The sequence below is a fragment of the Taurulus bubalis genome, assembly GCF_910589615.1.
Source record: "Taurulus bubalis genome assembly, chromosome: 3".
In the NCBI taxonomy this organism is placed as follows: domain Eukaryota; kingdom Metazoa; phylum Chordata; class Actinopteri; order Perciformes; family Cottidae; genus Taurulus; species Taurulus bubalis.
Window position 1 is genome coordinate 40,935,158 of NC_136591.1, and position 22,532 is coordinate 40,957,689.

Here is a 22,532-nt window from a genome sequence, read left to right on the forward strand (position 1 = left end):
AGGACTGACGAGGAGGGAGTGGCTGATGAAGGGGGCGTGCAGCAGGATCTGTGACAGAATCCCCCCTCTAAGGGACGGCTCCTGACGTCCCAAAGCGATCGCCACGCTGGCGAAGAGGATCTGAGGGAGGCCTAATACTCCTCCGACATCTCCGCCCTCTCCTCATCGGCGGGTGGATTGTCCTGGTCGGAGGACGGCTCCTCCTCGATGTCTGACTCTGCCGACGGAAGAGAGGGGGCAGAGTTCGGCTGGGTAGCCCTCGTGGGCACAGGCCCCTTGGAGGGCTGGTCAGGGTGGCTGCAGTGAAACTCTCTTATGAGAGGGGCATCCAGAATGTGTCGGGCCGGGACCCAGCATCTCTCCTCTGGGCCGTAGCCCTCCCAGTCTACCAGGTATTGTAACCCTCTCCCACGACGGCGGGAACGAAGTAAGCGACGAACCGTGTAGGTAAGACCTCCATCGATGAACCGCGGTGGCGGTGGAGGCTGTACTGCAGGGACCAGTGGACATTCCCGCACCGGCTTGACTCTGGAGATGTGGAATGACGGATGGACCCGCATGGCCCGGGGCAGCTTGAGCCTCACCGCTGCAGGATTGATGACCTTCAGGACCTCGAATGGTCCGATGAACCTGGGTGCCAACTTCTTTGCCTCCACTCGCAAGGGTAGGTCCCTGGTCGACAGCCACACCTTCTGACCAACCTGGTAGGTGGGGGCCTTGGAGCGGCGCCGATTGGCCGCTGCGGAGTACCGGTTGGCTGAGCTGAGGAGCGCAACTCTGGCCTTGGCCCAGGTACGGTGGCAGCGGCGGACGAAAGCCTGGACCGAGGGGCAGGAAACCTCCTTCTCCAAGGCCGAGAACAATGGAGGTTGAAACCCGTAGGCACACTGGAACGGGGACATTCCAGTGGCAGAGCTGGTCAAGGTGTTGTGAGCATACTCCACCCACAGGAGCTGCTGGGACCAGGATGCTGGAGTTTCGGAGACCAAGCACCGTAGAGCTGTCTCCATCTCCTGGTTCTTGCGCTCCGTCTGGCCATTAGACTGTGGGTGGAATCCCGATGACAGGCTGGCTGTGGCCCCGATTAGTGTGCAGAACTCCCTCCAGAAGACTGAAGTGAACTGAGGACCCCGGTCGGAGACTACATCCGTGGGAAGCCCGTGAAGCCGGAAGACATGCAGCAGAACCAGCTCAGCAGTCTCCTTGGCCGAGGGGAGCTTGGGCAGGGGGACAAAGTGGGCCATCTTGCTGAACCGATCTACCACCGTTAGGATGGTGGTATGCTTGTTGGACAGCGGGAGACCGGTCACAAAGTCCAGGGAGATGTGAGACCAGGGCCGATGCGGCACAGACAGAGGTTGCAGGAAACCAGCGGGAGCCTGGTGGGAAGGTTTGTGCCGGTTGCAGACAGGGCAGGCGTTGACGAATTCCCGGGTATCCTTCTCCAGAGTAGCCCACCAGAACCTCTGCTGCAAGGCATCCTTAGTACGCTGGCTCCCAGGATGGCACGTGAGCTTGGAGCTATGGGCCCACTGGAGGACCTCGGACCTCAGGGTCTGGGGAACGAACAGGCGGTCAGGGGGACAGGAGCTCGGCCCGGGCTGGACCTCCAGGGCAGCCTTGACTCGCTCCTCTACCTCCCAGGTGATAGAGGCAACCAGAACAGGGGCAGACAGGATCTTGTCAGTGCAAGGGGTGGAACCCCCCTTGTCCACAAACTGACGTGACAGGGCGTCCGGCTTGACGTTACGGGTTCCGGGCCGGTAACAGAGGGAAAAGTTAAACCGGGTAAAAAACAGAGACCATCTGGCTTGCCGAGAGTTCAGTCTCCTAGCGGACTGAATGTACTCAAGGTTCTTGTGATCAGTCCAACACAGAAATGGCAGACTGGTCCCCTCAAGCCAGTGACGCCACTCCTCAAGGGCCATCTTAACGGCAAGCAGCTCTCGGTTCCCCACGTCATAGTTGCTCTCTGCCGGTGAGAGCCGCCTGGAAAAGAAGGCGCATGGGTGGAGCTTCTGGTCGCTGGCAGACCGCTGGGACAGGATGGCCCCCACCCCTACATCGGAGGCGTCCACCTCCACCACAAACTGTCTCTCTGGGTCGGGGACTTGCAGGATGGGAGCCGACGTAAACCGGGCCTTCAGGTTCTGGAAGGCCTCCTCAGCTGAAGGTGACCACCGAAACTGCACTCTAGATGAGGTAAGTGCCGTGAGTGGGGCAGCCACAGTGCTCTAGCTGCGGATAAACCGCCGATAGAAATTGGCGAATCCCAGGAATCGTTGCAGCTGCTTACGCGAGTCAGGGATGGGCCAGGACGTCACCGCTGACACCTTGGCAGGGTCCATCTGCACAATCCCCTGTCCCACGATGTAGCCCAGAAAGGAGACAGAAGAGACGTGAAACTCGCACTTCTCTGCCTTCACAAACAGGGAATTCCTCAGGAGGCGTTGGAGGACCGATTGAACATGGTGGATGTGCTCCTCTCGGGACCTCGAGAAGATGAGAATGTCATCAAGGTAGACAAATACCTGCTTGTTCAGCATGTCTCTCAGCACATCGTTCACCAGTGCCTGGAAGACGGCTGGGGCATTAGTCAGACCGAAGGGCATCACCAGGTACTCATAATGTCCAGTGGGGGTGTTGAAAGCTGTCTTCCACTCGTCCCCCTCTCGGATCCGGACCAAATGATAGGCGTTACGTAGGTCTAACTTGGTGAAGATGGTCGCCCCTCGCAGCAACTCAAAGGCAGAAGAGATGAGTGGGAGTGGGTAGCGGTTCTTGATGGTAATGTTATTGAGGCCCCTGTAGTCAATGCATGGCCTAAGTGACTTGTCCTTCTTCCCTACGAAGAAGAACCCCGCACCTGCAGGTGAAGAAGAGGGACGGATGATCCCAGCCGCTAGGGAGGAACTGATGTACGCCTCCATGGCCTCTCTCTCAGGTGCCGATAAGGAGTAGAGACGGCCCCTGGGGGGGGTGGTGCCTGGTTGCAGGTTAATGCAGCAGTCGTAGGGACGATGTGGGGGCAGGGATGCGGCCTTGACTTTACTGAATACCTCCCGAAAGTCATGGTACTCAGTAGGAACTCCTGACAGATCCGACGCAGAGCTGGGGCCAGCTGACTGCGGAACTGCAGCAGCTTGTTTCAGGCAGATCAGATGGCATGATGCACTCCACTCCCTGATGGCCCCTGTGGCCCAGTCGATGTGGGGGTTATGGCGACGGAGCCAGGGGTGTCCCAGGTTTAGTGGATGCTGGGGTGACCGCAGGATAAGAAACCGAATGGTCTCCAGGTGGTTACCCGACAGGAGCATACGAACTGGTGCGGTCTGGTGAGTCACAGTCCCCAGTAGGTGGCCGTCCAGAGCGTTAGCAGGAACAGGGCATGGCAGCAGTACCCGCTCGATACCCAGCTGACGGACTAGGTCCTCGTCAATGAAGCTGTCATCAGCACCAGAGTCAATGAACGTAGCTAGGGTCTGTGATCCGTTCACGAGTAGCAGCTGAGCGTGGAAAAGGGGTCTTTGGTTGGGAGAGAGTCTTGTGGTTCGGCTCACCAGTACCTCCCCTGTTACGGGCTCAACCTCCACTGGTTGAGAGGCCAAGGTGAAGCTGGTGGCTGCCGGAGGAGCTCGACGCTGGTTGAAAGCGCGGCGATCTGTCTCCCCCTTGCGTCGCTCCTGTCGCCTTGCCTGGATGCGTCTGTCCACTCGGGAAGTCAATTCTATTAAGCCATCCAAACTGGCAGGCAAATCAAAAGAGATCAGTTCATCTTTAACATACTCCGCTAGCCCAGTCAAGAACACCTCGCACTGTGCTGCCTCGTTCCAGTCGCTAAGGCGTGCTCTTGTTCGAAACTCCAAGGCATAATCTACCACAGTCCGGTCTCCCTGACGCAGCTCCGCTAGTCCCCCGCTTGGATCTGGGCCCTTGGAAACTGCCCCGAAAACCTTGCGAAGCTCTGCCGAAAACAGGAACGAAGAGCAGGCCGGCGTGCGTCTCTCCCATTCAGCGGTACCCCACAGTCGCGCTCTGTCAGTCAGGTGGTTGATGGTGAAGGCTACCTTAGCCTCCTCCGAGGCGAAGGTGTGGGGCTGCAGAGAGAACAGGATGGAGCAGTTCGTGATGTATGGGTTGCAGCCCTCAGGTTCTCCAGCGTAGCGCTCCGGGGTACCCACACGAGGCTCGTGTGTTGGCACAGGCGCTGGTGAGACCGGAGGTGGAGAGGCCGGACGTGGAGAGGCAGGAGACAGCGCAGCGGCTGCCAGCTGGGTCAGGACCGTCGTCAGTTGTAGCATCTGGGCGGTCATCGCCGTCATAGCCTGCTCCTGGACTGCTGCAGACTGCCGTGTCTCCGCAGCGAAGCGGACCATCTGCGCCTCGTGCTGCTGGAGGGCATTCTCGATCCTCTCGAACCGGCTTGCTGCAGAAGGTTGTGCTGGGTCCATAATTGGCCAGATTGTAATGTAACGACCCGATAATCCAAGGACCCAAAAGCACAACTCAGGAAGGCGGAGGTACGGAATATGATTCGTTTACTAAACAGGTCACTACAGGTTACACACAAGGAATGCTGGAGAGCTAGGTTCAAGAACACAAAACAATCTGGCAGGGGACAAGTGCAAGTGAGGGGACCTAAGTAGTGAAAGACTAATGAGGGGATGTGCAACAGGTGAGACAGGGATGGGCCAGGTGCAAGAAATGAGGACTGACGAGGAGGGAGTGGCTGATGAAGGGGCGTGCAGCAGGATCCGTGACAGCAGGTTGTCATGAAGCAGACTGGTCAGCTGTTGATGTCGACACCGAAAGCAAACATCAGCTGTTGATGATCACTTTTTTTTCATGCATGCAAATTCCCTCTTCTGGAATAAATAAAACATAGATCATATATGTACATTTCCTCTTGTGAGCAGACAGATAATGGACCTCATGAAGGAACATGTATGTGTTAAAGTGATCGTTTCAACTTGATGAAAGTCACATGATCAGGAGTTGGTGCACGTTCATGATGAACGATCATCTGTGTCACAGTGAGGATGTGTGAGGGTTGTCTTGTCTTGGGTTTTTGTCTCGTAACTTCCTGTTTCATTTTGAAGCCTGACTCTCCTCTCGTTTCAGGTCACTTGCCCTTCCTCATGTGTCACCGGTCTGATCGTCTCCCCTGATCCCTGATTGGTTCCACCTGTTCCCCATTACCCTCATGCGCTTTAGTAAGTATAGTATAGTAGTAGTAAGTGTAATCCTACCTCGAAAGAGCGATTTTTGTTGTAACTTTCCTAGTCCAGCTTTTTGTTTCTTAGTACTTTGTTTAGCCTCCACCTCTTAGGAGGGTTTTTGTTTTCATTGATAAAGTCTGCTCACTGACACCTCAGCTTTTGAGTCCTGATTGGAATCCCGGCCTGGCAATCTGTGTAATCATCGCCCCAAAATTACTTTATAAGGCCAAATGTTTTATTGTTTTTTTGTTTATTAAGTATCTTCCATACTTAATAAACTTAATATTTTATGTTCATGTTCCACTCTGTTTTTGGGCAACTTTCATTCACAATAATGTCCCAACAGTAAAAAGAAGAATTTCACATCATGAAAATCGGCAAACAAATTTAGAATCAGTAGCATGATAACTTCTCTTAAATCTCCCTTAAATGTTTTCATATTCAAAACGTATATCCATATAATCCGTGTTCCCTTACCCGGATAATTTTCCTCGACGCAGCCCTCTCGTCCGAGATAATTGTCTGGTTGGTTAGGAGCCCAATTAGTGAACTTGAATTCGGTTCCATCCGTGAACTTGAACCCATCCTGAAGAACTCAAGGTGAGGATCAGTGATGACATGAGACACATTCGGCTCCATGTATCGTCCATCAGGGTCTTTGAGTTCACTGACCAATCTGTCTGATCTCTGACCACAATGAGGCGTTCAATGCTTACCCCGGATCTTTGGGCTCCAATCCAAAAAGGTATGGGAACAGGGACCGCTTGAAACAAGCTCAGACACATCGCATGGTTCTTCTCATCTTCATTGTGTATTGACAACAGTTCACTACCCAAAGAGAGGCAGTGAGCCTGAAACCAACAGAAATGTGAAAGAGTGTTAGTCTTCACCAGAACTTTATCAGAACATATAAGACAAGAAAAGGATGAATTGATCTTCTTTTTTCATGTGCATGTGTGTGTGTGTGTGTGTGTGTGTGTGTGTGTGTGTGTGTGTGTGTGTGTGTGTGTGTGAGAGTGTGTGTTCACCTGGGCCTCCTGAAAAGTTTTGGGAATCTTAAAGTATTGCATACAGTGACCCTGATTATATTTGATCCATGCAATATGATCATCACACAAATCAACACTCCGGCACAGATCCTCAAACTCATCTGTAAAAACACTAGTACTTCAATGACCAAGTTTCTTGGGTTTTAGTTTGATAATATTGTGCTGATGGTCGTGTACTTACCGGGGCTTATTGCTGTCACAGTGTTGATGATGCCCACCAACAGCAGGACAGCAGTGACCACAGATGGACGCATGACTCAGACCTCGATAACTCTTAGTGCTCCTCAGCTGGAATACGACCTGGACATGCGACAGTTTGAATGTAGAAAAGAATGAACGCTTAATGTGGTGAAGATAACATAATCACTGGATTGTATTATTATAAATCATCTCTTTAAGTAGCATTAAAGGGTTCACTCCGATGTTTAGAAGTGAGGTGGATCTTCTTCTCTCTTATACTCAACTCTCATGCCCTGTGGACATGTGTATGTTCTGCCAGTGTCGTCAAAGTTGAAGGGTGTGTGTGTGTGTGTGTGTGTCAAAAAGACCCCAGAGCACAAAGTGGTGCAATGGGGCAACTTGTCACCCCATATGCTTTCTAAAACATCTTTGATCTTGGATGTGTGATGTGTGGGGTCACGCAATGGTTACGACAACAACAAAAAACAGGTCTTTTCTCACAGGTGTTGGGTCTTTCCCATTTGAGAGAGAGACAGACAGCACCATGAGGAGGCAGAAGCGCTTTACTGCACAGGAGGCTTGTGAGCCCATTTTGAACTATGTTGTGGAAAAGAATGAGCAGGAGGACAATGCTGAGCATCATGAGGAGGAATCAACAGATGAGGAGGATTCAGGGTCAGAAGAGAAGGAAAAGAATGATGAGGTGATAGATCCAACATACAGACAACATGCTACTTCTTCTTCTTTCATGCTGGCGTGTACCGATCCAGTAAAGAAGCTACAGCTAGTTAATGGCATGCCGAGTGCTACCATGACACTCAAGATGCTTCATGAAATCTCAAGAGTGATTCGATTCGATAATAAAGACACAAGAGAAGATCGCGGTGCACAAGACAAACTTGCTCCCACTGGAGACGTTCGGGACAAGTGGGTGCCTCTCCTGCCGTGGATGTTCGATCCAGCACTGATGTGACTGTGGATGAGCAGCTGGTCCCCTTCAGAGGTCACCGCAGGGAAATATGGGATGAAGAATATGGGCAACATGCGATGCCAGGTCCAGCTTTGCTTGGAACATGCAAGTATACACCGGCAAACCTGCTGGTGCGCAGTCAGAAAACCATCAGACAGAAGGTTTCCAGGGGAAAACGATCACCTGTGACAACTTCTTCACTTCACATGCCCTCGGCCTGCAGCTGCTGAAAAGACAGCTGTACATGGTGGGGACAGTACGGAGGACTGAGCTGAGCTTCCCCCTGCACTGGTGTCCAAAAAGGACAGGCTCGGTTCTCATCCAAGTTTGCCTTCACCGAGACCCATGCTCTGGTGCCCCATCACCCCAAAAAACTGAAGTGTTCTTCTGATGATTGCCATATTGGTTCTGGAGATCCAGCAGTTCTGCTCCAGCTCTACTTCTGCTGCAGCAGCTATGCTTTATAAAGCGCCAAACCAGACGGGGTCAGTTTTGAGCGGTGTGATTATTTGCTGCCAATAAAAAAATTGCATCCTCACTAAAGTTTGACATATACCAGTCTGTGATGATCTACACACAAGACTCTGATCGTTAACTATTGTCAGAATAATTGATCATTTTATTTATTTTTAAATCAAAAACAAGGTAAAGGTTAATGTAAATGAGGTATTAATGGCCTGACATTTAAAATAGAATAAAGAAAGGCTGTGAATGTGTTTGAATGAAGTTGTTATTAAGGTGTAATCCAGAATTGGGGGAAGTTTCCACTTTAAATTCTTTAAATAACAGTCAAACCAGGCGAGGTCATTTTTGACCCCAGAGGGAAGCTGATAACATACAACACGTAGGGGTTGGGCTGGTCAGGTGCCTCAGTCAGGACGCGTCCCACCGAGAGGCGCTGCGTAGCTGTGCGTTGCTGGGCGGGGGTGTCTGCTGGTGGCTGAAGCTAGTGGGTCGGTCCACGCGCCCCGTGTGAGCGCTCCCCGAGCCCAGAATGGCGCTCCGTAAAAGCGCATTGCTGAACGGGAGCGTCTTTTTCTCTCCAAGTGGGGGAGCTGCGCGGGTCGGTCCCCCCGCCCTGTTGATGTGGACTATTTGCCGTTTTGAGCTCAGTGCAGGTGAGTGACTTCGCCTCTGTTCTAGAAACTGATCAAATATTTAAAGAACATTAAAATTCTCTCCCTTAATATATTAGGAGGACATTCAGAGCTAGAAGGCAGTTGATGATGATGAGAACCACCAAAGATAGTTTGCTTTGGCTGCACTACATATTTAAAGTTGAAGGGTGTGGATGGAAAATATGGTCCCTAAATTAACGTTTGAATGCTCCGTTGGTTCATGTCGTCTCTGGGCCGACTGGAGCAGTGTTCGTGGGTCTGGTGGACCCGCTGCATTTTTGGGGGTTTTTAATTCCAGAAAAATTATACGATTAACAGTTTTTTCAAACTCAGACTCATAGTCCTTGGCTATTTTTTGTAAAGAGCATATATCAGAACACATTTCCAATGACGTCACACTGTACACCTGTACACTGTACTGTGTGTTGAACTGTAAACATTAGTTCAATATGCCTCTTTGTTGAAGAGTGGGATAAGTTTCAAATGTTTTATTTATTTATTTCTGCTTTTGTTAATTTATCAACCTATCCTTGTGGAATAGTGGAATATGTTTTGTTAACTTCTCATCTTAAGTGGATTATTATTGTTGTATTTAACCTTTACATTATTTGTTGGACCATGGTATTAATACAAAAAAACTACAGGATAGTAAGACCTGAACTGTTGCTTCATTTATCCAATTTCCACTACTATGGAAAAAGTGGGCCGTCTTGAGCCGGAAATTCCCACTCCGGCCCTGATAGTGGGGACATTGTATGTCCTGTGTAGCTTCACTCTGTCCTCCTGTCTGGGCCTGCTCTTAGTGTGTTGATCAAGATGGCCATTACATTGTAACATTTTTACATCCATATTTCTTCACTTGCTAGCCAATGACGGGCTGTTCCTGGCGCTGGCTGGAATCTTTTGGCCATCTTGATCAATTGGGATAAGGAACCACACGGGCAAAGATATATTTATTGTGTCCTGCACCCAATCTGCAGCTGGGATGGAGTTTGAGCAAATAAAGACTGGTTCAACAAGACAGAGTAAAAGGAGCAGGAAAGTGAGAGCAGACAGGTGTCGGTGCTTTAATTTATCAACAATGGATAAAACCTTGTGCGGGAACGGCACACACACACTATAGCCGGCCGGAGGACAGAGTGAAGCTACACAGGACCTAGAATGTCCACACTATGTAATATAAATGTGTAGCGGGGTGTACAGTGTGAGGTCATTGAAAATGTGACCTGACAAGACATGACATATGATCTCACAAGGGTTTCTGTTTCTGGGCTGTTAACTATTGGTTAAACATTAAAAAAGTTTCTAGGCCCGTGGCGATGTCACTGAACCCAATACACCCTTCAACTATACATATTTAGTGTGCCCAAAGCAAACTATCTTTGGTGGTTCTCATCATCATGAACTGCCTTCTAGCTCTGAATGTCCTAATATTTTAAGGGAGTGAATTTAAATGGTCATTAAACATTTTAACAGTTTCCAGGCCAGAGGCAAAGTAACTCACCTGAAGTGAACTCGTTACAGACTTCATCGTCTTAACAGAGAGAGAGACTCTGTTAGGGACGGTATTAAAACTAAAAAGGGTCACTTCTGGGTCAGGGAGTTGGAAAAGACCCAAACTGGGCTGAGCTGAGTTTAGACTGAATTAGGTCTGAAATATACAAACAAGCAAAGAAACTAAACAAACGCATTTACATTGCTTATTTATTTTATGCTACCAGTGTAATCAGAGAATGTTGTTGCTGAAAACACACTGAAAGTGACAGTTTGGATATTTTGACATCAGTCACTGGGGATACAACAGAACCTCAACTCAGCTGAAGAGAGTTTCAGCTGAATGTTGTTCTCACGCCTTAAACAAGAGTCTGTCTCTCAGAGACATGGGAATACTTTATTACTGTTTGTTCTGATAATCACATGGTAATGATCCATTTGGGCACATTGGCAGAACATACACAGGGCATGAGAGTTGAGTATAAGAGAGAAGAAGATCCACCTGACAGTCAGACAGACGAGCAGCAGAAACCAGAACACATCTGTGGTGAGTACACTTTACAGAATACAGGAGCTGCTGGTCTGACGCTGCCTCCATCAGTCACTTAGTTTGTCACTGTTATTATTAACGGATAGAGGCAGCGGGAAACCAGCAACTCTGTGTTCTGATGGGGAGAATTACTGTTTCTGTTCTTGGAGAGCTTAGATAAGCTTAGATAGAGGGGGCGGCTGTAGCTCATGGAGAGAGTGATCGTCCCGTAACCACAAGGTAGCCGATTCCATACCCGGTCTCCCCATAGCTCGCATGCCTCAGTGTCCTTGAGCAAGACACTGAACCCAGTTGCTCCCCGGTCTCCTCACAGAGCAGCACACTGCTCCTTAATTCTATCGATCGGTTAAATGTAGAGACAAATTTACACAAGGGGATAAATATAGGATTGTTTCTTCTTGCGCTTCAGTTCCAGAGTGTGTAATGACACACTGACCAATCACAGCGCACGTTAATGGTCAAGCGGGCCCTGTGGCAAAACACATGCTAGCAGGCCTTCTCATATAGTTTAATCAGCTCTCGAGTTCATAGAGAAACAGAAGTGAAATGTGATTGGATGAGCGCTGTTAACCAGATCATTAAACAGCGGCCATGCAGGAGCTCAAGCTGAAGGCAACAGAGGACCACAGGAGCTGTGCAATGAGAAAATAAGCTAATAGGGAAAATATATTATAATACATGTAGTGCATTTTGAAAAACAATTAAACTATAAAGTAAATATTACTTTTAATTATATTAAAAAAAAGTTTTATAAAAAGTTTACATTGAAATTGAAACTTTGTGATTCTGTTTAGGCCAGCAGAGAAGGCTTAGCAGGCCCTGACAGCCCACCACTGAATTACAATAATACAATCCAGTGATTATGTTATCTTGACCACATTTTTGAAGCATTTATTCTTTTCTACATTCAAACTGTCGCATGTCCAGGTCGTATTCCAGCTGAGGAGCACTAAGAGTTATCGAGGTCTGAGTCATGCGTCCATCTGTGGTCACTGCTGTCCTGCTGTTGGTGGGCATCATCAACACTGTGACAGCAATAAGCCCCGGTAAGTACACGACCATCAGCACAATATTATCAAACTAAAACCCAAGAAACTTGGTCCTTAAAGCACTTGTGTCCCCACAGTTCCTCCCTGGGGAATGTGTGTAAAGTATGTTGCTTCGAAATGTGCCGAAGCAGGATGGTTCCGCTTTGATGGGAAGCGCTGTATGAAATACGTCGTTCTTCAAAAGACCTTCCAGGATGCACAGGTGATAAAACACACACACACACACACACACACACACACACACACACACACACACACACACACACACACAGGACGCGGGAAAGAAATAAAATAAATTCATTGTTTTTCTGTCTTATATGTTCTGATAAAGTTCTGGTGAAGACTAACACTCTTTCACATTTCTGTTGGTTTCAGGCTCACTGCCTCTCTTTGGGTAGTGAACTGTTGTCAATACACAATGAAGATGAGAAGAACCATGCGATGTGTCTGAGCTTGTTTCAAGCGGTCCCTGTTCCCATACCTTTTTGGATTGGAGCCCAAAGATCCGGGGTAAGCATTGAACGCCTCATTGTGGTCAGAGATCAGACAGATTGGTCAGTGAACTCAAAGACCCTGATGGACGATACATGGAGCCGAATGTGTCTCATGTCATCACTGATCCTCACCTTGAGTTCTTCAGGATGGGTTCAAGTTCACGGATGGAACCGAATTCAAGTTCACTAATTGGGCTCCTAACCAACCAGACAATTATCTCGGACGAGAGGGCTGCGTCGAGGAAAATTATCCGGGTAAGGGAACACGGATTATATAAAAGTAACTTTTGAAAATGAAAAACTGTCTTTAAACGTGAATAATTCAGAAGGGCTGAAGAACACCGGGCCTCAGAAAAAAAGAGGAAAACAACACAGCAGACAAACAAACATAACAAAACTAATACAGTCACCCTTTATTATCTTTTACCTGTAGATTTGCATACACAGCCCTGCATTTATACCTGAACACATACATACGAGTACTTGAGCACTCCTCCAATTTGTGTACCAGACGCCATTGTTTGACTTCTGACTGGTCATGAGCTGCACTCATCTGATTGGCTACGGATAGGTCCATATTGAAAAAAATGCATTTGCGAATACAAGCACGGCAGGGGAGTCTCAAACAAGCCCCAAACAAATGCAATGCGATCCACAAATAAATCCATACAAATCCACAAAGAAATAGAAAAATCAACGCACAAATACATACAAATGTAGAAATATATTTGTGATTTTTTTTTTTACATTTATATAAATCATTAGAATGTATTTGTAAACCCTTCTGTGTGCATTTGTAAATCAAATATATTTGTGAATCTTTCTGTGCTCGTTTGTCATTAATGAGACTGAACTGACCCCATGTTTAATTATGAGTGCTTTCAACACATCCATAAGTTGTGGCCAGCTTATCCAGTGAATTTCAGTTAGCCTGCGCTGGAGCAGGTTTACATTTTTGGGAAGTGTTGCTATGGGGATTTTTCTAAACTTGCTTTGAGGAACCGAAAAGCCTGACCTACGTGATCTTATCCTGAAAACTACCCATAATTAGCCAGGTATGAAGAATAGGGCCTAGAACCGTTCAACAATAAACACATGGGAGAGATTTAAGAGAAGTTGTCAAAATAATGATACTAAATGTGTTATGATTTATTTTCATGATGTGGAATTATGCTTCTTTTTTTTTACTGTTGGGACATTATTGTGAATGAAAGTTGGTAAAAAACTGAGTGAAACATAGAAGACAAATCATGAATAAAAACATTTGTTCTAATAAAGTCATTTTGGGGCATTGATTACACAGATGATCATTTATCATGAACGTGCACCTATTCCTGATCATGTGACTTTCATCCAGTTGAAACGATCACTTTAACACATAGTTGTTCCTTCATGAGGTCCATTATCTGTCTGCTCACAAGCATAAATGTAAATATATAATCTGTTTTCTTTCTTCCAGGCTGGGGAATGTGGAACGATAACCGCTGCTCAGAGAAGAAGACCTTTGTGTGCGCGAAGAAAAAGTGATCATCAACAGCGGATGTTTGCTTTCATGTTTTCAGTGTGTTTTTCGGTGTGGACATGGACAGCTGATCAGCTGAGCTGCAGGAGGACCAGTCTGCTTCATGACAACCTGCAAACACAAGCTCTTACATTTACTGCAGTAATAAACGCTTCAGCATTCATGTTCCAGGGTCTTGTTTCATTTGTTCAGGTTGAGCAATATGAGTTTTGAAATCTTGTCCTAGTTCTTCCACATGCATTTCTTTTCAACATAAATGTGTCTCTTCCAATCAATAATCCAATGAACACATATAATCCAACAATTACTTAATGTGTATATATATATATATATATATATATATATATATATATATATATATATATATATATATATATGTCTGTTGTATGTGTCCACACAACCACACAAGAGCTAAACATCCCACCTGTCCTCAGCATGAGTTCTCAGTTCGACCACAAGGGGGCACAACAGACTTTCAGACAGACTTTGAATACTACTGTTTATTTACTTAGTCCCTGTTATGACTGGTGAACCAAAGGGGAAAAAACACAGGACTCAAACGCACGACCCAGACAGCAGCATTAGGTGGAAGATATATACTAATATACTGTATATTGATAATGTATACATGAAAAACTTGAAAGTTCATGACCTGGAGATTGCCCCACCTCTCAGGGACAACCCTTCATATTCAGTCACATGTGACGTTGAAGACCGTTCCATAAAAATAGGAAATTACACTTCCAAGTCAAATCCACACGCAAAGAAAAAAAAAAGTCACGCAAAATTTTAAAGAGACTTCAGTTGATTTGTCCATATTGTTATAAATAATGTTTTCTAAGATGGTTTGTTTTTGCCCTTTTTGTAATTTTATTAAAAGTGTTACTTACTGTGTTAACAAAGCGAATACCTACAACTGTATTCAGGATGACAATAACTCTTCATGTGCGAACTGTATTTGTTTTATGTTTTGTCCTAACTTTTCCCGGTGGTCCTGAATGCAACACCCAAATGGGAAGTGCACTCTCAGTGAAGGAGGATCTCCACGGGGCGTCTGTCTGAGGATCCGGATCACGTTTCTGAAGTGTTCACGTCCACTCCGATGAGAAGGAAACATCCGTTCCGTGTGTTCCGGTGATGAATCCTCGCGTTTATCTGGTCGCCACTCTGCTGATTTGTTGTTCAGGTAATGCGTGTATGAGTTACTTTGTCTTTAACATGCTCAAAATAAATGTATTATTAACAGAGGTGTCAAGTAACGAAGTATAAATACTTCGTTACCTTACTTAAGTAGAAATTTTGGGTATCTATACTTTACTGGAGTATTTATTTTTCAGACGACTTTTTACTTCTACTCCTTACATTTTCACGCAAATATCTGTACTTTCTACTCCCTACATTTTAAAAATAGCCTCGTTACTATTTCATTTTGGTTTGTTTTCACTCCGGCTCGTCATCGTTCTAAAACACACACACACAAAAAACCTCTCCGCCCCGTTGCCCACAGATACGTGCGCGCGCACACAGGTGAGCGCTGAGCACACACACACACACACACACACACACACACAGGTGAGCGCTGAGCACACAGCAGCGGACAGAGAGCGTCGAACAATATGTCGCGTGAAAAGCAGACCTCTATATCTGTGTTTTAAACGCTCCCAGGGTGAAGATGCAACAGAAGCTCTCATGTGAGGAGCAACCGGAGCAGCTCTCTGAACCCAGAGCAGCTCTCTGAACCCAGAGCAGCTCTCTGAACCCAGAGCAGCTCTCTGAACCCAGAGCAGCTCTCTGAACCCGGAGCAGCTCTCTGAACCCAGAGCAGCTCTCTGAACCCAGAGCAGCTCTCTGAACCCGGAGCAGCTCTCTGAACCCAGAGCAGCTCTCTGAACCCGGAGCAGCTCTCTGAACCCGGAGCAGCTCTCCTGCTCCAGGTGAAACGAGCCACGGTGCTCGTGTCTTCTACCAACAATGAGCTGCTGGCTTCACATATTACAAAAGTACAAAGTACACGGATATAAAACTAGGTCATTAATAAATACATGGACAAATGCCTGTACTTTCGGGTAAATGTTACGGTACGCCGTTAACAGGTTACGTTGCGCATGCGCGATTTGACGCGACGCCGTGATCTCCGTGAGCTCGTCTTTTCTTGCTGTTGCGTTTCTCAAAAAAACAAAACAGATGTAAGCTCAATATTGAGCATGAATTGAGAGAAGCTACAACCCTACCAATCTACAAGCCCGTTTATAACATATGTGTCGAGGAAAGCAGCTCACTGCTCCACTAATACTGATACAACCTGATGGCTCACATATCTGCACTCATTCTGTTTTGTTTGGCAAAAAAAATAAAAGCTTATTGTTTTCCACAATGAGCTATTTAGTAGTAACTAAATATGAGTAATTTTTTGCACAGATAGAACTTACACAAAACATTGTCTGATGGGGCAATCTGATTTACTTAAAAGTGATTGCAATTTTCTTTATTCTGTTATTTATAAAAGCACAGATGAGTCACACAATTATGTTATTTACAGAAACAGTTTGAGAACCACAGCTTTAAGTGTTTGTGTCGGAGTCGACGCCTATTTTGCACTATTACAATACTTATAGGCAACTAGTTATCATGTCTTCCGCTCCATGAAACACATGTTAATGCTCAGTACACATATGGTACTTTAATGTATTTGCATTGTAATAAAATGTGATCATTTTAAATGGGCATATATGCAGCTGAAACGGGTAGCCTAGTGCATCCCACATTTTTAACATAACATTTAAAAACAGTATGGCCTTTATAAAAATGATTGTTTTGGGGAGGTGGGGTAGTGCACTATAGGTCCCTGAGACGCTTAAGAGTTTGTCCTTAATGGAAAAAAAACATTCCCTTTACATTACTTTTACTTTTATACTTTTAAGTAGTTTTTAAACCAGTACTTTTACACTTTTACTTAAGTAAAAAGCTTGAGTTGATACTTCAACTTTTACAGAAGTATTTTTAAACCCTAGTATCTATACTTCTACTTGAGTAATGAATGTGAATACTTTTGACACCTCTGATTATTAATAAGAGGCGATTAAATCAGTCGAGCAATGTACCTCAGTACTTGTACTTGAGTCTGCTGGTTGGACTAAACAAACATTGTGACGATGTCACTTTGGGCTCTGAGTGTAATGAGTAATTAATCTAATGATATTAATCTAACAATAGAATAATATGAAGGTATAACACACGTTGAGTACTCTAACTGTATTTTACTGATTACGCTCACATACTTTTACTGAAGGAACTTTTGACGGCAGCTTGAACATTTTTTACAGTGTGGCATTAGTACTTTTACTAAAGTAAAGTATCTAAATACTTCTTCCAGATATTTAAAGTCCGGAAATGAGCCTAATGAGCTCCAACATATAGTAAAGTAGTTGAAAACCTTCCATCAAAACACGTCCTTTATTTAGAAGCAGAGTTACGTAACAGGTCAGACTTGAACCCTCAATCCCTCAGAAATCAGTTTGTGTCACACTTTGGTTTTACTTTGGTTTTAAATATGCAATGTTTGAATTTAATTTACAAGTACTGTGCTTCAGTACAATTTTTAATTACCTGTACTTAACTTGATAAGCGGGCCGGATCTGTACGCTTGACACCCCTGTCTTGGAGTCAACCAGTGACCCTTTGGAGGGGCTCGACCCCTAGGTTGGGACCCACTGGACTGAAATAACTTCATATAAAGTAGTTAAAAAGGGCTCCACCTGCGGCAGCTACAACAGTATCTCTCTAACATCGATGCATCCAGATGCAACAATCTCCATTTCTGTCATTTTTCTGCAGAACAAGTGTTTTTACTTCAGATACATTAAGTATATTTCGCTACTAATACTTCTCCTGAAGTAGGATTTTACTCCCATGATTTTTACGAGTTGTATTAGTAATCCAAAATCCAAATTCCACGACTGTAAATGCCTATTCTCTGACTGCATAATACCTTTTTAATGACTTCCTGTCAAGCAGACAACTGCGGCCTCTCATGCGAAACTTGCGCAAGTTTCCAGGTTTCCAGTTGGTGGAGATTCCTCTCTTCACTCCCGATCAACTGCCTTCATGAAAAAACTTAAACCTGTTGTTTTCAGAGTCTGCAGGTCGTTACTTACCACGGGTACATTGACCAAAAGAAAACGTCTGAGTCATCATTTCTCACTTTCAGCTGCAGACCTGTTCACACAGGCGAAGGTTGAGAAACCGTTGAAGGCGCTCTCGCAATCCCGTCCGCCCGGTTCAGAGCAGGGAAAGTACTTTAAACCCAGGGAGTGTTTAGAGAGGAGGTGTGTCTTGAATAGTTGGTTGGAAACATTGAACAATAGATGTAAACCTGGAAAGCTCTCAGGAGGCTCACCGCCCTACCGTTTAATAGTGTGTGTGTGTGTGTGTGTGTGTGTGTGTGTGTGTGTGTGTGTGTGTGTGTGTGTGTGTGTGTGTGTGTGGTTACTGTAATGAATTTCTGAACCAGTGTAGTCCTGGTCCTCTATAGACCTCAGTCTAGTCCTGGTCCTCTATAGACCTCAGTCTAGTCCTGGTCCTCTATAGACCTCAGTCTAGTCCTGGTCCTCTATAGACCTCCATCAGTAAACAGACCATCAGAGAGAAGATAGTCTCTCTGATGGTTATTCTTAAAGCTCTTTATTGGAGCCAGAACCAGGACTGAGAGGGGCCCAACTGTCAGACCCTGCTGCAGTAAAATTAGAAGTGTTCTAATCTAAAGGGACCCTGGTGCTGAGAGACACTTCAATGTTAGTCCACAGGGGGTGCCAGAATCAACACAAATTAGAAGTTCCTCCGAGTAGCTTTTACAGAATATTGTTTGTCTTTTTAGCGGAGCATTTAATTTGAAAGCCTTCGATGATAAAATACCCAACGTGTAAAGTCTGTCTTAAAATGATTCATATGTTTCTAGGAGACTCCTCGGTGCATGGTCCACCAGAGACGGTCCTGGCCTTGGCAGGCGGGGATGTAACTCTGCCATGCAGCTTCAGCATCAAGGCCAGCGAGGACTTCCCGACAGTGGAGTGGTCCAAGGAAGGCCTGAAGCCCAACGTGGTCTTCCTGTACCGTGATGGCTGCGAGACGCCTGAGATGAAGAACCCGGCGTTCCAGTACAGGACGAGCCTCATCACGAAGGAACTGAAAAACGGAAACATCTCGCTGAGGATCTCCAATGTGCAGCTGTCTGATGCCGGGAGGTACCAGTGCATGATACTGTGGAGGACGGCCCCCCGGGACATCACAGCGGTGAAGCTTGTTGTGGGTGCGTCCAGTCACTTATTTAGAGAAAGTCAAAGTGTTGTAGTCGCATCGTAGTCTAAAATGTCCGCCTCAAAGTTTAGTCCGAGCCTGATCCTGACGAATCATTCATGTCTAACTTGTCTGGTTGCAGACCATAAAGCAGGGGATGCTTTAGGGCGGGGCTACAAGGTGATTGACAGGTCGACACCAGAGACGTATATGGTGTCTCTACATCCCCTCCTCCTCAGTCCAGATATGGTCTCTTCTTGTTGTGAGTGTAGTGTTCACAGTGGACTGGTTATATGGGATATTGTCAGTTTTCATTAGTCATTATTCAAAAATAGTTGCCTGTCCTTGAGTCTTTGTGGACCTGAATGGACCCCTTTGGACAAATCTGACCCGGTTTCGTTCATGAGAAGCTGTCTGTTCAGCCTAATTGCCTTGGCTTTGCATCAGTAAAAGTTTGTACCACAAACAATGATGATTATACAATGGATGTGCGCATCACAGTTATGAGCTATTTTTAGATTTGGTTACACGAAAAAAGCTCACCTCTGATTAAACGGCCAAGAGTTTCACCCAAAGGAGTCGATCGAAACCAAGACAAGACAATGTGGGCGTGGCTTGTTAAATTGATAATTACTACCTGTTTCCACCCGCTCCCTTTGAGGGAAACACTCTTTGAAGTTCTGCATTCACACTTTTTATTTTTTTTACGATTGTATGATTAAAAATGGCTTTCATTAGTGCAAATAATTTCATAAACGTTCCTGTTTAAAAAAAAAATAGGTGCCGTTTCTGACCCGAAACTCTCGGCCTCATCGGACGAGGGTGGAGGCGTGACGCTCGACTGCTCGGCCGACTGCTGGCTGCCGGAGCCCGAGGTCGACTTTCTGGACGAGCAGGGGAAGGTCATCGGTGGTGATGAGCCAAAAAGAGACCAGGACATTCGCGGATGTTACTCCGTGAGACGCAGAACGACTCTCCTGGACCGGGACGCCACCGGGAGGTTCGTTTGTACGGGGCCTCGTTTTGGCGCCCTTTTTTTTGGCAACCTTTGAACTCAAGCAGCCAGTTGTTTCATAGAGAATATATCATAATGATAACAGAGATCCATGCAGTGTGCCAACTGTCTCATCTGGAAAGGCAGGTAAAGAAACACATTCCAATCGTGTGTGCAACACACCTGTGCACACCCTGGTTCATGAGCTCCACCTCCTGTAGGGTTAGTACTGCAAGGTGTCCTCTCGTATAGTTTCTCTCATTGTTATTATTATCTATTTATTTATACTTATTTCTGTCCTTGCGCAGCACCTGTATTTGGTTAATAAAGGCTTGTGATATCTTATGACGGTTTTGATTAAACAACTGTTGTGTTTGCATCACAGGGTCACCTGCAGAGTTCACCAGGTGGAGATCAACCAGACCAGGGAGGTGGAGATTCTACTGCCAGGTACCGCTGCAGCTTTCATTCACCCTCTGAACCCAGAAAAATAAAATAATGAATAAAAAGCATCTTTTCTCTCAACAATCGCCAAAACTGATCGCAGCCAGAAGCTGTAAAAACTCGTTATGCCCGTGAGATCATCATCATCATCATGTGCGACAACCACCTCAGGCGGAAAATAAAAAAAACAAAGCAAAGCTTAACATTATAATTATTTCAGCAAAAACATTCACTGTTTGTATCACCATATTTGTCAGAATTTGTGTTTTACATATATTACAGTTGTTTTGCAATTAAAGGGTCTTTTATAATGCAAAGAAATGATGTAGCTGTACGAATACTTTCATTGCAGTAACATACTGAGATTTGCATTCAAAGCAACAAACATAATGAAGGAGACTCTAAAGACATTTAAAGAAATCTCTGAACAGACCGATGACATCATGGGGTTTATAATATTTACTCATGTCCGCATCCTGTTTATTGTCATTTTCAGTTGTTGGAAAGAAGTCCTGCATTCTAACCACCGGGATCGCTGTTGGGATCGTTTTATTTCTGGTAGCCGTATGTGTAGCAGCCGTTTCTTTGTGGAAGAGGTTTGGAAAATCTGGTACGTCATGAACATTAAGACAAAATTGTGTTTGGCAAAATTGGCACACAAATAACTGCTCTCTGTGCCGAGTATCCATTCACAGTATTCCTATAGACTATGAAAACATGCTATACTGTGATGTATGGTGTTATCAAGACGTGAAATGACCGATATCGTGATAGAAGACTTCTGACGCTGCATTTCTTCCACGCAGCGGTGGAACCGAACTCGCCCTCGTCGTTCTATCGGAGCACAACGAGCGGCTCCTGTGAAGACCAGTCGCTGCTGCCGAGTGTTCGGGTCATCGGGGCTGAAAACACGAGAAACGCCGCCATCGAGAAGCTGACGATGGAGGTGGAGGACCTCAAGCTGAAGCTCGATGAAAAAGAAGACGCCATCTTCCAGTTTCAGATCGCCCAGAAGGCCCAGGAGGCCCAGCTGGCGGCGTGCGTTTGCCAGGACGACGAGCCCGTGTTCCTTCCTGCAGCCTCAACCAAAAGCAGCTCTCTAACACCCGGCAACTTACCCCGGAGGAAGAGGCCGGGCATGTCGCGCCAGAGCAGCCATCCGGCACACGGCGCCTCTCCAACCGTCGACGGATCCAACCGCAGACACAGCACGCCGTCTCGTCTGGACTTGCCGAGGCCTTCCGGTTCCCGTATCGGCCGTTCGGTGAGCGACTCCCACGCTTTCGGGCCCGGACCGAGCGCCAAGCTTCAGCGTCCACACTCCTCCGTGTTTCCATCGTCGGCCACGTCTAACCATCACTTCACACTCTTGGCACATGTGACGGAAGACTCGGAGATGTTGATCGCATGATTCATACGTGATTGAATGCACAAGGATTGGATTTCCCACGGAACGTGTGGAAATACTAAAACCTGAGGAAATACCAAAAAAAACGCTATTTTAGTAGGATATTTGAATATAATATTTCTGGCAATCCGAAATTCTTTTTATTGGTGAGTGATTATTTTGACTTGTGATTTTAAGTCATAATGGTGAATGAAGAATAGTTTTGTATTTGTATCGCGCTCATTGCTCACTTTATTCTGCTTGTGTTGGGATTATGTTGCGATCGCTTTCCGGACCGAAACCCAGCGGTAGGGCTCAGTTCTTGTACATTTCTAGGGAACTCACATAACCTTTATTTAATACATGTATTGCATATTCTAATCATTTATGATGGCATGTCTGGGGTTTGTATACACAGGCTCTTTTATTTAAAATCTGATGGAAATTGTTTTGTCTTTGTCTCTTATGGAATAAAATGCTTTCTTTGTTTAACTTCAGCGCTCGCTTCATTAATTCTTAGAGCAATCCATGGTGAATAATTATACATTAATTTTAGCTTTATTTTATTTAATCCGTCAGCAGTCTGCTTTGAAAAAAACGTTTAAATTATAATTAATTCTAAAATATGTTATATATTTTTGTATTATATTTTCAATCAGATTGGAGATTTTTCTTTTCATTTTAATTCTCCGGTAAAAGTGGTAGAAATGTGGACACAATGCAAGAAGTTCACACTTATAGTCGAATGGAAACTAACATGCAACTCTTTA

At 45.7% G+C, this 22,532-nt stretch overlaps 2 protein-coding genes across 2 annotated transcripts; both read left to right on the top strand.

The window, feature by feature from the left end:
• Positions 1-10,519: 10,519 nt before the first annotated feature.
• LOC306733602 (C-type isolectin Sp-CL4-like) lies at positions 10,520-13,804 on the top strand. The gene is made up of 6 exons (XM_079214871.1): positions 10,520-10,577; positions 11,508-11,626; positions 11,707-11,831; positions 12,005-12,139; positions 12,270-12,378; positions 13,583-13,804. Exons 2-6 carry the CDS (start codon positions 11,554-11,556, stop codon positions 13,648-13,650), a joined length of 510 nt encoding a protein of 169 aa, XP_079070997.1. The 5' UTR covers positions 10,520-10,577; positions 11,508-11,553; the 3' UTR covers positions 13,651-13,804.
• Positions 13,805-14,758: 954 nt separating this feature from the next.
• LOC306734587 (butyrophilin-like protein 1) lies at positions 14,759-22,259 on the top strand. The gene is made up of 6 exons (XM_079215948.1): positions 14,759-14,831; positions 18,600-18,950; positions 19,718-19,937; positions 20,317-20,381; positions 20,872-20,985; positions 21,182-22,259. The coding sequence occupies exons 1-6, from the start codon at positions 14,783-14,785 to the stop codon at positions 21,784-21,786; spliced, it is 1,404 nt and encodes a 467-aa protein (XP_079072074.1). The 5' UTR covers positions 14,759-14,782; the 3' UTR covers positions 21,787-22,259.
• The last annotated feature ends 273 nt before the right edge of the window (positions 22,260-22,532 follow it).